The 15,421-nt window shown below is 35.0% G+C and overlaps 1 protein-coding gene across 1 annotated transcript in view; it reads left to right on the plus strand.

Annotated features, from left to right (window-relative positions):
• Nucleotides 1-15,421, plus strand: part of Zip99C (Zinc transporter Zip99C) — a 336,298-nt gene that overhangs the window by 170,170 nt on the left and 150,707 nt on the right. The window contains exon 10 of the mRNA XM_090373442.1: nt 7,043-7,112. Within this exon, the coding sequence (XP_090229568.1) occupies nt 7,043-7,112 (70 nt within the window). The remainder of the gene's footprint in view (nt 1-7,042; nt 7,113-15,421) is intronic.

Consider the following 15,421-nt stretch of genomic DNA (forward strand, 5'->3'; position numbering starts at 1 on the left):
TTGATACACTCCTTGCATCGCGCACACACAAAGACATCCCCCTTGGCAGTATCATGTCCCGTACCCGATTGCTCTGCAAACATCAAGCAAACAGTGCATTTTATAAGGCTGTGAGTCAGAGGACAACTGCCCCCCTCAGTTCTGCTCTGAGCCACAGCACTTCCATTAGCTTGAGCCTTTTGCTTTGCTGCTCTGGTCTGAGTCATGATTCTATTAATTTATTAATTAATTATGTTATGTTATTAATTATATTACGTTTGTAATCTAAGTCGTTATATGTATTTATTTAAACGTACAATTTAACTGCTAACGAAGTCAACTAACGCTATCTAGTACGGTATATAACCTACTGTATATCTAGTACGGTGTCACAATGGCGGGAAAGTTACTAACGGTAGCGGTAGTTACGAACACGTGGAAACCCTTACCGATACTTTTACAAGGCCGAGTAAAGAATAAATACACCAAATTAATCAAAAAATCACAAAATAATGTTATACTACTAAATTTAAATCAAAAGTTTTAGAAAAACAATAATTTCAAATCAATAAATAAGAAAAATCCACTTAGCGGCTTGGAACACGACCGTCACTAGTAGCCTCATCAGCAGACTATCATCATTCTTCCTCTTCAAGTTTCAATGAGGTTGAGAATGGCTACAAGACAAAGGCTCCATTGGAGAAGTCATCTGTGTACTTGGAAGGGTTGCTAGTGAGAAAAAGATCAAGCATGCTGGCTGCGTGGTTAGGATTGTCTAGTATTCTGGTAGGTAAATGAACAGTCTGTATGAGGTCATTAGTAATTTTAAAATCCTCAGCATCTCGACCAGCTGGAATTGTGAACATTAACATTACCAAGGAAAATTGCTTCATTATTGGGAAAGTTGGACTGGAGAAAGTAAAGTTTCAAAGTAGTTAAAGAGTTTAAGTGATTAGTGGAGTTTGGGAATTTGACAGAATAGGGTAGAGAGCTTTTAAGCCAGAGATGATCGGAAAGAGAAGATTCCAAATTACTAAGTCTCTGACACTTTGATATTCCACTCTGGAATATCAGAGTAGAATATTCCAGAGTGTGAAAGAAATCGTACAGTGAATAATTAGGACAACTGAGATGAGCAAATATGAAGCCTAAAAAACAAAACAGACAACCTATGTAAAGCTGCTAAAAGGAAATGGTTGGAAGACAAAGCAAATAAAATGTCACGACTCTAAAACAACTTACCAGGTTATAAAGGAACTCTCTAAAACATACATCCTGAAAACACTGACGATGAAAAATAAAAACAATATAAAAACAAGAAACACGCAAGAAATTTAAAAAATATGGAAAGAATGTTACCAAACCCTGTTCAAAGAGGAAGGAAAAAAATGCTCTTGCCTTAGATAATAGAAGAGCTAAAGCACCTTCGATAACAAAAGAAGTAGTTCAGAAAGCAATTAGCCAAATGAAGAATGACAAGGCACCCAGAAATTATGGTATCCAAGCAGAACTATCGAAATTCGGAGGCGATGCAATGTTAAAACACCTTGCACAATTGTTTAATCTAATTTTATTTAAAGGTGATATACCAAAAGACTGGAAAAGTGGAATAATAGTACCTATACACAAAAAAGGAGATAAAGAAAATTGTCAGAATTATAGACCCATTATCCTTTTAAACAATATATATAAAATATTTATAAGGATCTTACAAAATAGGATACTTAAAACATATGAAGAAACAATGAGGGAAGAACAATCAGGATTTAGAAAAGACACATCAACAATAGACCAAATATTCACACTAAACATCATTGCAGAAAAATATTGGAATAAGAAGAAACCTCTTTATATGTGCTTCATCGATTTCAAGCAGGCATTTGACTCTGTAAACAGAGAAAATTTAATGAAGCAACTACAAAAAATCCCACTTGATCATGAAATAATCATGTTTGTAAACAATTTCTACAAAAATATGAGATAGTAAAATTCAACAACCTTAAAACAGAGAAATTTGAAATAGAGAAAGGAATCATGCAGGGATGCCCTTTATCTCCATATCTATTTAATATCTACCTAGAAGAACTAATGAAATCAATTGGAAAAAAAAGGAGGCACAATAATAAATGGAAAAATTATAAACCACATAAAATATGCAGATGATATTGTGATTTTAACAGAAACTAAAGAACAACTAAAAGAAATATTAACAAACATCGATAAAGCAAGCAACAATTATGGAATTAATTTTAATATAAATAAAACCAAAGTAATGCAAATTGGAGAAAACATAAACATCCAAAATCAACAAATAGAACAAGTACAAAAATTTGTGTACCTGGGCTCTCTAATAACCAGAAACCTAAGTAATATTGACCAAATTAATCACAGACTGAACATCGGATGGACAAACATGAACAAACTCAAAAACATATGGAAGAGCAATAAAATCTCAAATAGTCTAAAAATTAAACTATATGAAACTGTCATCATACCCACAGCAATTTATGGATCAGAGAATTGGAGAATAAATAAGAAAGAAAGGCAAAAAATAATGTCATTTGAAATGAGATGTCTAAGGAAAATTAATGAAACAAATTGGAGAGAACATAAAAGAACTAATGAACAAGTAAGGAGAGATCTAAATTTTGAATGCAGAATAATAGAGCAAATCTACAAAAAACAATTTCAATGGTTTGGACATGTGAACCAGATGAAACAATACAGGCTGCCTAATGTAGTATTGACAGGAAGAATTGGAGATCAGGAAGACCCTAAAGAGAGGAATGGCTCCAATGCCTAAAGGAAAACACAGGGCTTTCAGAGTTATCAACAAATGATGCAAGAGTCAAGAGATCAACAACAATGGAGAATGATATCTAAATAGGGATTCAACCCGTGCCAAACGGAAGAGTAGAATGATGATGAGATGAGCAGTGGTTGAATCAGACAATAATTGGGATTCTATCAGAAATATTAAGTGGAGATTGTAAGTGGAAATGAACATCATCGAGATTGGAACTGAAACCATGTATATTTGTGAGGGAGGAAATGATTGGGAGATTTAGAACTTTTAGCAGATAAGTTTGTTCTATTTCTTTGACTATTCATTATGTTCTCAGTAATAAAAAGTGGGAAGGACACATTGTATGTAATAATGAAATTTTTGGATATGGTGTACACACCACAAGAATAATATGCTCAGCACCTTGGCATAATATTGCCTCAACAATGTGCCCCCCCTCCTCAATGATTCCTCCCCCCACATACACACTACTCTGACTCCCCCCCATTCATTATCTGGCAGAGTAGAGGCAGCGAGATTATACATTAGCTGATCTGGATGCCTCCTAGAGAGTTAGTTAGTTACCAGTAGGTTCAGTCCAGTAGACTCTGATCACTGTTTTAGAGCCCTTGAAATGCAAGGGAGATTGGATCTTGCCATGATGTCCATCGTAACCTCGAAAGACATCAGTCATACTGCATGATGAAAGAGGTAGAGGGTAGGGCTTACAATACCGGTCAAAATCTAAATACCAGTATATCGGTATTTTTAATTTATGAAACCGGGATACCGGTAAAAAGGAAAAAACAAGTACTGTAATTACTTGAATTCATGTTTTAAATAAACTTTTATTGCAACAATAAATATTCTGAAAAAAAAAAATCATTAAAATACATTTATTCTAAAAAAAAAAAATATATATATTTTTACTGCAAAGTTTAGTTATGTTTAAGCATCCACACTACCTCTCCGAATAAAGTGAACTCTTAAGAAACATAAGCAATCAATAGTATGATAATTTAAAATGTATCTAACTTTTGGTACATATTTGATTAGCGGCAGAAAATGCCCTTTTGGATTCTGTTCTGGTACTATTGTACTGAGATAATCGTAGACGATCTCAGTCCATATTTTCCAGGCTTTGAACTTTTTTTAGCAAAAATATTTAAAAGTATTTCGTTAATTTCCGACTCAAGTTCATCTTTTAAAATGTCATTGAAGTCAGGCAATTTCTTATTTTGGAAAGAACTTGCGGAACACTGATATTCTGTTCCATGTTGGTCTTCCATGGTTGAATTATGTTCATCATTTTCTGAAGGAGAAAGACATTTTATTAAGGGAAGTATAATTTTCACTATAGTATCTTTACTGAGTCTGGGACAGAGCAAAGAGTGGGGGATAAAGAATAAAGAAGAGAGCAAAGAGTGCAGTTAAGGAATTCTTCACATATATAAATGCAAAGAACAGAAGGACAAATCAGATTGGACACTTATGTAATGGACGTGGGATAGTATTAGATACCCCAGCTGAAGTTGCAGATGAACTCAACAGTTACTTTGCATCGGTATTTACATAAAAAAAAACCTTTGTGTCAATGAGATGTTATGGAAGTGAAGTTGAAAAAAAATGTAATGATGTTGAAATTTCAAATGATTATTTAATAAGAAAACTTTTGCACCTACAGGCGAGTAAGGCTCCTGTGGTTGATGGCATATACCCTATAATCTTAAAGGAGGCATCAAGTGAGTGCATTGAACCATTAAGGCTAGTTATGAGAGCATCACTGGACTCAGGAGAGATTCCATTGGATTGGTGTAAATTGGAACATAAAGGTGGTTCTAGGAGTGTAACGGGAAATTACCGATCTGCCAGTCTAAGTTCAGCATTAGGGAAAATCATGGAGGCAATGATCAAGGGTGGAATTCAGGATCATTTAGATGGAAATGGAATTCTGTAGGATAGACAGCATGGTTTTGTAAAGGGAAAATCGTGTTTAACAATATGCTTAGCCATTTTGACAGGTCACTCGTGAGCTGGATTTAGGGAATAATTTTGACATTGTTTATTTGGATTTCAGCAAAGCATTTGACTCAGTCCCACATGAGTAATTACTTTATAAGTTACTTTATAAATTCCTTAGATTGATAGCTTGAGGGCACCAGGCAGAGGGTTGTGATAAATGGTTATTCCTCAGATTGGGTTAATGTAAGAAGTGAGGTTCCCCAAGGATCAGTATTGGGACCACTGTTGTTTTTGATAAAAAAAAAAAAAAAAAAAAAAAAATTATATTTAGGCCACCTGAATAATTAAATTCATCTGCTGTGCTGTGTCTTATGCGTGTTAATTGCATGTGTTCTATTTTGCTGGATGAAAAACCCCAGTTTCTGGGGAAAAAACCTTTCTATCTACGCCTGAGACTGACTAACTCAGCCACGGAGTGAAAAAAGCCCATTAAAGTTCCTCGTGTCATCGACGGGATTCGAACCCGGGCCTTTTCCACCTGGTGTGGTTTTTGATTATCTTAAATGACATCTGTGAAGGGATGGACGGCGTGAGGTCTAAACTTGCAGATGATGTAAAGATCAGGAGAGTAGTTAATCATCCAGAGTGACCTAGATAGACTTCCGGGATGATCACAAAAGTGGCATCTATGATTTAATTTTGCAAAATGCAAGGTCTTCACCTGGGCTACAGCAACCCAAAATAACTTATAGACTTGGTGGAGTTGAACTAAAGTTAGTAGTGGAGGAATGGGACTTGGGAGTTACGATATGGTCAGACATGAAGTTGTCCGAGAATTGTGGACAAGTTGCAATGTTGCATGGTGTCCTCTCGATGATTTATTGAACATTTGCGAGTAGAGACAATGTCATAATTACACAAAGGTGATTTTATAACCTTCGTGTGATTAAATTATAAATAATTATTTTTTTTTAAATTAGTACCGAAACACCGATATTTTTTGTATTTGAATATCGGAAAAAAAAGTACTGGGATCCCGGGATCTCAGCATTATAAGCCGTAGTAGAGGGGTTGCCAGAGCTATACTCTAGAGACTAACCATGGATTCCACAACTCATATTGTCTCGTAACATACAGGGGGAAGCAGCATTCCTCTATGTTATGTTGGTTCACACTTGGGCAGTCACCTCCAGTGTAGTAAGTGCCTTATTTCAAGGCTTGCACATGGGAGTTATACCCAGAGTTATTAACAGTCTCACTATTGTGAAGGCGAAAGCAGAGGATCTCAGAACAACCAGACTTTTCCAAAATTCAGTCTACTTGACTACTTGTCACCTGAATATCAGCTCCATTAGTGATTAGTGTTTTAGACCCTCGGTAAAAAGCCCAGCCTATTGTACTGTGAGAATGTCTGTGACAGCCTCAAGGCCCATATAGGGAACTGCACAGTGTCATATTTTATAGAACCATAGTAGTACAGTTTACAGAACTGTGTGCCAACATCATAGCAGCAGCATACAGTGCACAACCCACAGTAATTGCTCCGAATATTGGAAAGCCTTGTTATAGAGCGATGAATCATGGTACAGTTTTTTTTACCTGATGTTTGTGTTTGAGACTGGCAGATATCCAGGCATTTTTATTATTTCAGAATGCATCACCCAACTGTGAAATTTGGCATTGGTACTCTCCCTGTTTGGAGTTGTTTCTTGAGTTTAGAGCATGGGCCATTGGTCATTTGTTATTTCTTGGAACAACAAATGCCATAAGGTCAGAGGTGGATTTGGTTGAAAATTCTTACTGGGGAAAACTTGTAGCTGCCTCATACTAGTTTATAGCCATATTGTTCATGGCCGAAATCACAGTGGCCTCCAGCCCACCGGGGTTTCCCCAGTGGGCTGGAGGCCGATGTCTTATGCCAGTCCACCTCTGCATAAGGTATAATGACTGACATTGTAGCAAACAGTATAGAGATGACCCGTTTGTGTTTCACTATGACAGTGCAACTGTCGTATTGCACACATTGTATGACTTTGTTCAAAGATAAGGACATGCAATAGCTTTATTGGCCTGCCCAGAGCTCAGTCAGACCTTAACTCCACTGAACACTCCACTGAACACTGAACACTTTTCAGAATTGGAGTAGAAAAAATTCTATTTCTAGTCCAATTCTGGAGTAGAAATAGAATTTTTTTTTTTTTTTTTTTTTTGTTCTTGTTGTTTACACAAAATTTTTACCACTTTCATAGAAAATATTTCAACAGACACTTCATTCATTAGAAATGAAATTATAAATATCTCTTTTTCTTTCTATAGCTCTACACAGCAAGTATGGGAATCTTGGGAGCAGTAGTAGCATTATGTGCAGAGTCAATTGAGACTATAGGTGAGCGATGATTTGACACTCAATTGTTTTACTTCCATTCTGTGTGTGTTTTTGTGCGATATCTCATAATGTATAAGCACTTTTTTTAAGCAAAATGCTTATCTTTGGCCATAACTCCTTCCCTTGTAATGTTTAATTTCATTCTTGGTAAAGCTCTTGATTTTCTGTATGCCTTGAACACGAAAGGTCACATTGTTTATTATTGCATTTGGGATCAGTTGAATCATTTGAACATTCTTTGATAATGTGCTGATTTTGTATGAAGCTTAGTGTTGAAAATGTAGCTATCACTTCAGCTAAACCAGTGTATCTCACCATTTTTCAAATTGGAACATGTCTATCTGCAATCTCAGGCTCCTGTCAAACTCAAAGCCAGTTTCTATTAGCATATGTTACTTTCTATAATGAGAACTGAAAAAAGTAATTGATACTTGTGTAAAAGTAATTTACAGGCATGTGTGCATGCACACTCAGGTGCCTGCAATCAACCAGATTTAACCAATTTAATTATTTAACTTTAAATGCTTTAATAACAGCAGCTGTTCCTTGCAATCTTTTGAAATTTGAAATCCATGTCAGATAGTACTCCTGTGTTAATCTCTCAAAATCTGTTTATTGTTTAGCATTATACAGTATTACATGACAAAATTTTTCACAAATGACAGATATATATGGCAGGTTGAGTCACAAACACAGTACAAAAGTCATTGCAATAAAATATCTCAAATTCACTGTAAAACAGAATGGTATGTCCTGATACAGCCTGTGTAGGGAGAAGGGTGTGTATAGTTACAAATTCAATCTAAGATATAACTGCTTAACAAAAGCTTTTATAAAACTGATGATAATAATAATAATAATAATAAAAAAAAAAAAAATCACACTGAAATATATCACATGTAATATTCTCTATTTTGCAATCAATTAAAAAACAACAGGACTTAAGCAACTGGAATAGATAATCAAACTGTCTTGACTGTTCAACAAAGCACATAGACTGTTCTGTGGTATCCTTAATATAATATAAAGCATTAATACATAAAGCTTTTAATTTATTATAATTTTTTATTATAAATATAATTTATTATATTTAATTAAAATTTATATTATATAATTAAATGGAATTCCTCCAATCACTCCTGACCTCCAGAGTTGTGTCCCTTTCTGCTGGAAGGTGCACAACTCTTTTAGGCCAGTCATTCTCTTGAAATGTCACTGCTACACTTCCTTGGGATGGATGCTTATGCTATGCTATGCTATGCTATGCTGTGCTGTGCTGATTACATCAAATTTTTTACTCCCTACCTGTCCTACATATGATCAGCAGCTTGTGACCAGCTTAAGAAAGAAAACTTTCAGCAACCTTTCTGGATTATCTGGCATAATACAGTGGATTCCGGTTATTTGGGCCACCGGTTAATTGGCGCAGCTGTGTATTTGGGACACATCTTAAAGAACAGAACCTAATCAAGAAAACAGCCAGGGTTTTCTTCGCATAATTGGGACAACATGCCGTTCAATCAGGGCAGGAGACTTGAAATTATCCTACGATTGTCTCCGACCATACCATGTGGTCCGGTCAGATTTCTGGAGGTCACAACCATAAAACAATAAAAACAATTAGCAGTTTCCAGTTTATTGATCTTTTCTGTTAGTGCAATCTATTATAAATGGATAGTAAACTCGATCTTACTGAATTTGCGATAATACCAACAGCTGGAATTCTGTGGGTTTTGCCTTATTATGGTGAAATGTGTTTCCCCTTCCATGAAATCTTCAGTCATATAAAAAACATAAATAAATTTTCAGAATCTTCTCTTCATTCCTATTTTTTAAGCTTCATAACTTGTTACTCTATTCTCACTTGCACGTATCGTGTTAGTTGAAATTTGTGCGGGCTGTGTTATTTGGTATCGATTGCTTATCTTTTTTACTGTTTTAAATTTTAACCCCTCCCCCAAATGTCAGTGAACAGAAATACCAACTAGTTAGTATGTACGTATAACAGGTACGTATTAATTAAGCAATGCACATTAGCGTAAATTTACTTTTATTTTGCTAACCTGGGGAAAATATGCTTCCGATTTTCACATATCATTTAATTTTTTAATTAGTAAGGTAATAAAATGTAAATTTGTGCTTAATATATCTTTACTTTTATAGCCTGTGGATAATATTCCTCCTATTTTCACTTATTAGAATCACTGTTTAATAGAACTAAAATTCAATTCACAAACATGATTACAATGACTGGCACTTACTACATATCATGTAGTGAATGGTACTTTACTATGGTGAGTCCATCATAACATGATTTGATTGTACAGAAAATCAGTCATAAAGTAGGGATCCACTGTATTTTTAACTATTTACATGAAACTTTGCATAATTAAGGCAGTCGCTTAATCAGGCCAAAATGCACTAGTCCCGATGTGTCCCAAATAACCAGAATCGACTGTACTTGCAAATCCTCAACCTTGCCAAATATGCAATCATTTTTTTTATCTCCTCAAACAACCTGTACAAACACAGCTCTCAGTATTATTGCTATCCCTCAAGTTATTAAACAAAGATCTGAGAGTAATATTTAATTCCAAATTTAATTTTATGTATAGTTGCATTTCATTCATTGAAGATTCAGTCATCTGAGATTGGCTGCAAAACCATCATTTTCATGTCATAGCTTGGAAGACATCACTGAAATATAAATTATACAGGATTATCCACCTAGTACTATTATATGCTTCAGAAATATGGGCTTCTACTTGCTCTGCAATCCTACAGCCTCTTTTTTTTAGATAAACATTGGCTTCACACCCTCAGAGCTTCATTATATCTTAGGTCAAAACCTGAATTGCCCCTCATATGCAGATTTCTGCCTTCTCAAATGCTTCAGGCAGCACAAGGCCTAGATGTGGATCTGAAATACTTTATGAAGGATAGCAAATATCAGTGAACTGTCTGTACGTAAATTATGGATTGCCCTTAACTGTTAGCCATTTTCAAACCGTTGTTTAACAATATTCTAATCAGTGCATCAACTGCAAGTCTAATTGCTTATCAGGATGTCATGCCTCCATTTTAAGACATCTCTGAGGAACTAATATATGTCAATGACAAGGACTGTGTCAGGTTTGATTTGGCAAACAATGAACTAATTTGAACCTGTTGATATGTAACCCCCCCCATTTATTTTTCTTGTATATAGATTGTGAATATATTTTAATATTTAATAAATATCCCTGTATTTTTTTAGTTTAATGAGGTATTTATGCTAATCAATTTAATTACTTCACGTCATAAGTAAGCTTGTAGAATATTGTAATTGTCATTTTCTAAACCCCTAGCTATATAGATATTATGGGATATTATAGAATGTAGTAATTAGAATATTTATATGAGTATTCAGCAGTAATAAGTTTGGTAAAATTTGACTCAAATTTTGTGTCTAAGATAATGCTGATCTTAAAAATAAAATAACAATGATTTTATAGAACAAGTTGAAAGAAATCCATGTAAATTAATTACATGGGTTTCTTTCAACATAATTAGTAGTTATTAGCATTAGTTGAGGCATATGATATGAGAAAGCAAGCTTATACAGCATCAACCATGGTGTATTCGGGCCGGAACAATGTTCCGGTACATTTTTTCTAAATGTCATAATAGAAAATCATTAAATTTATACACCTAATATTATGATACAATGGCGTAATCAAAGGGGAAGGAGAAATATCTATTTTACCCATTTCTACTAAAAATATATATTAATAGTAATCTTTAAAATTAATAGATTTCTTTAAAAATGTATTTAAAAACAAAAATATAAATTTTGCAACGAAACTAGAACGTTTCTTACTTAAAGTACAATGTGTTAGATAAAGAGATCCAACGAATGAGATATACTGTGATTTTGATTCTCCAAACTCATGGAGAATCAAAATGCGAACGCTGCATTTTGATTCTCCATGAGCTGAATGCTAGAACTGGTTGTTCTATGAACCGTGAGTCTGAAGTCTGATTCAGTTACTGTACAGTCGATGTGGTGTTATCATATAATCTTCTGGAGAACGAGCATTCCGGTACTATTTTTTTTTACAATGAGTGTTCCAGTATTATTTTTTTTAGCAATACACCTCTGGCATCAACCTAAAAAAAAAAAAAAAAAAACTTCCCATTTCACCCATCTGGTCACTCCAAATGTTTGTCTAGTTCTTCCTTGAATTTACTCAAACCATCCACTTCCACAACAACAGATGGAAGCCTGTTCCAACAATCAACCACCTGCTGGATGAAGGCAAACTTCTGCACATCTATTCTACAACTACTTCCTCAATATTTCAATTTATGCCCCCATGAGTGTATATTGTCAGCAAGGGGAAGAATGGTGGCAGGACCTTCCAGAGCAACTTACGATACTAGACACACCCGGCTAGCCTCCACGTGGCAAGGTATGGGCAACGTTGGGCCCACTAGGGTCCTGGCAGCCAATAAGCTGGACAAACAATGGGCACAACACATCACACTGCACAGACATGGCCCACACACTCTCAAGGCAGACAGTACACTGTCTGCCTTGACAGTGTACTGTCCTCGATACAGCAAACACATGTGGAGATGGGAGAAATCCTAGTGCCGTCTAACACGAACATACCTTATAAAAAATACCTTATACCTTATAAGGGGAAGGATGCCATTCACATTCAGCTTACTCAATTCATTCAATGCCTTAAACATTTCAATCAGATCACTCCACAGGTGCCTAGTCTCCAGATGCTGCAACTTGCAGAACTTAAGCCTTTCTTGGTAGGAGGACCCTTTTGTTCCTCTCACCAATCTTGTTGCCATTCTTTGTACTCATACTAGTAACTCTGCATCCTTCCTAAAATGAGGTCTCCAGACCTGTACACAGTACTCATGGTGTGTCCTGACCATTGCCTTATACAAGGGGATAATCACTTCCTTGTCTCTGCTAGCAAAATTCTTATATATCATTGACAAGACACCATGACCTGCTCCGGCACCCATCTGCACTGCTCAGAGAACTTCATATTTGACGTGCACAATTACCCCCAGTTCTTTTTAATTCTCCGCTTCCCTGAGTGTAATACCACACAGTTGGTATGTTTCCCTTGGGTTACTGCTATCCATATGCAGTACTTTGCATTTGTCAATATTAAACTTCAGTTGCCTCTTCTCAGCCTATCTGCCCAACTCTTCTAGATCCTGTTGCAGTAGTGTACTATCTTTACTATCATTAACAATCCTGCCAACCTTGGTATCTTCTGCAAACTTGTACATTAAGCCTGATATACCTTCATCGATATCATTGATAATTACTGAAATAACAATTAGCCCAGCACCGAACCCTGGGGGACTCCACTAATAACATAAGTCCATGAAGAGCAATGTCCATTTATTACTACTGTCTGTCATCTCCCACTCAACCATCCCTCTATCAATTGTAGCAACTTGCCCATTACATACCTCTCCAATTTGTACAGCAGTCTTTCATGTACAACGGTATCAAAAGCTTTCCTGAAATCCAAGTACAGTGATCCCTTGATTTGCATGTTTTTTTTTTATTGCATAGCAAGTTTAGCTACCTGCGCAATTTTTGTTTACATAACTTGAAAAAAAGGAATGAAGAGCATATTATGAAAATTTATTTACGTTTTTTGCATGATTGAAGATTTTATTGAAGGCGAAACACATTTCACCATAATAACGTAAAATCCCACAGAATTCAAGCTGTCGGTATTATTGCAAATGCAATAAGATTTGTAATTATAAATCTTATTGCAAATGCAATAAGATTTATAATTAGATTGCACTAAAGAAAAACCTAATAAACTTGAAAGTGCAAATTGTTTTTATTGTTTTATGGTCATGACCTCCAGAAATGTGCTTTAGAAAAATATCACAAAGGCATTCAAAACTGATTCTTATAACCAAACATAGCAATAAGCTGTGGTGTTTGTCCGGTTATTTCTGAAACAACTTCCTAATTTGGGACCCCTCTTCATCAGTTATCCTAGGTTAGCTATTCAGACAGAATCTTTTTCTGGTTTGTGCAGCATAAAGTGTTTTCATTAGTAAGCATTGCTTTTGCTGATTTAATATTTCTTCTCTATAATATAGACAGATGAAACCCAGTTCCTGCTGTTTCATGCTGATCAGAGAACCAGAGTATGGTGAAAATAGCATGAGCCCATTGACTTATCCTGTCAGTGTAAACAGTGAAAGCTGCTGCTGGTGGTAAGGTATGGGAAGTGTTTTTCATTATACACTTTGGGGCCCCTTGATACTAGTGGAGCAATGTCTGGTTACCAAAAGTTGCCTCATTCCTTGCTGCAAGGTATTTGGATGCCTCATCTTCTTTTGTACTTGTTAACAGGAAAGACTACAGGAATGGGACAAATCCAGCAGTGGTGGCTCCATTTGTAGCAAAAATTGTGGTGGTGGGGTACCTAAACAGGTGTTCATTTCTTTTTAATTTTTAAAAATGTTGTTGGGTTATTTTTGCATTCTTGAATTCAATGCCAGTATTTCAGTACTTATTTTATTTAAATTAAGTTTTAAAAAAGTATTTAAAATTGTTAAAACTGTTTTAGACATAAAATAAAAGCATCAGTCTTTTAGTCTCTTCCATTTTAAGAGACTTCAGTGCATGCAAAATTTCAAATGTGCACATATATTTCTATTTATATGTGTATATAAATATTATTAAAAAATTGAAAAAAACATTTATATATTCATTACTGTTAGTTCTGTTTTCAAGTTTATTTCAAATTTGTCACCCTTCACAGCACACAGTTTGAAACAGTGTTGCTGCCACCAGAGTAGCAGCTATCTTGAGAGAATATCAGGGTTTGCATTCTTTACTCTGTGTAAAGAATAATAAATCTAATTATCTATAATATAGACACATAATATTAAGCACAAACATTATATTATAAAGTTTGTGTTTAATTAGTGCCTAAAATGAAGAAAGCTACAACAAAACAAATTTTAAATTTGGAGGAAAAATTAAATATCGTTAGGGAGTTAGAAAATGGCAAAAATTTTGTGATATTTGGGAAAGAAATACAGTATAAATGAATAAATGAAGAAGAACATAGTATTCAAAATCTTGCTCATTCTTGACAGTGCTCCCAGTCATCCTGCACATTTGTCTGATCTTCACCCAAATGTGAAAGTTACCTTTCTTCCAGTGAATACAAGTTCATTAATTCATTCAGTGGATTAGGAAAAATGCTAAGAAAATTAAAAATTCAGTTATCTGCTCCACATCATTGAAAAGAAATCACAGAGGTCCTTGAATCTCAAAGAGAACAATTACGGAGGCTGAAAAAAGCACTACAAAAGTGAGAAATCCATTAAACTGAAAAATTACTTTATTTCTAGATAGAATATCTTAATCAAAAGAGATGCCTCTTAGTTCAGCTATTATTCACACCAAAGCTCTGCAAATTGTTAATTGCATGGTCATCCAATTTGCAAATTGCAAATTGGTCATCCAATGCAGATGTCTTTCAGGCCAGTAAGGGTTGGTTTGAAAATTTAAAAAAAATGTCAAAGTCTTCACAATCTAAAATTAATGGGTGAAGCAGCCAGTGCAGATACGGAGGCTGCTTCTTTGCATTTGAAAACTTTAAAGGATGTTATTGTGACTGAAGGCTATCTAGGAAGTCAAGTGTTTAATGCTGATAAGACCAGCCTATTTTGGAGCATATGTCAAGCCAAACATTCATTTCAAAAGAAGAGAAAACCACCCCAGGTTTCAAAGCTGCAAAAGATAGGTTAACAATTTTGTTATGTGGCAATGCAGAGGATGACTTTAAGTGTAAACCCTTCTAATTTATACTTCAGAAACTCATGTTTTTAAAGGAATAGCAAAAAGCTCCTTACTAGTTCATTGTAAATCGAGCAAAATAACCTGTATGACAGCTAAAATCTTCGAGGATTGGTTTTTAAACTGCTTTTGCGTCAAAACAAAAAGATTTTACTTGAAGAAGAACATAGTATTCAAAATCTTGATCATTCTTGACAGTGCTCCCAGTCATCCTGCACATTTGTCTGATCTTCACCCAAATGTGAAAGTTACCTTTCTTCCAGTGAATACAAGTTCGTTAATTCAGCCGATGGACCAAGGTGTTATAGCTTCCTTTAAACTTTATTACCTAAGAAGATCTTTTTTACAATTGGTACTGATGGGAATAGACAGTCTTTTAATTCAAGATTATTAGCGAAATTATAACATTCTTGATGGTGGAAAAAATATTGAATTTGCATGGAGTGAAGTTAAG

This window comes from Mastigoproctus giganteus, chromosome 5 (genome assembly GCF_048544385.1).
Source record: "Mastigoproctus giganteus isolate SK-2022 chromosome 5, ASM4854438v1, whole genome shotgun sequence".
Lineage (NCBI taxonomy): Eukaryota > Metazoa > Arthropoda > Arachnida > Uropygi > Thelyphonidae > Mastigoproctus > Mastigoproctus giganteus.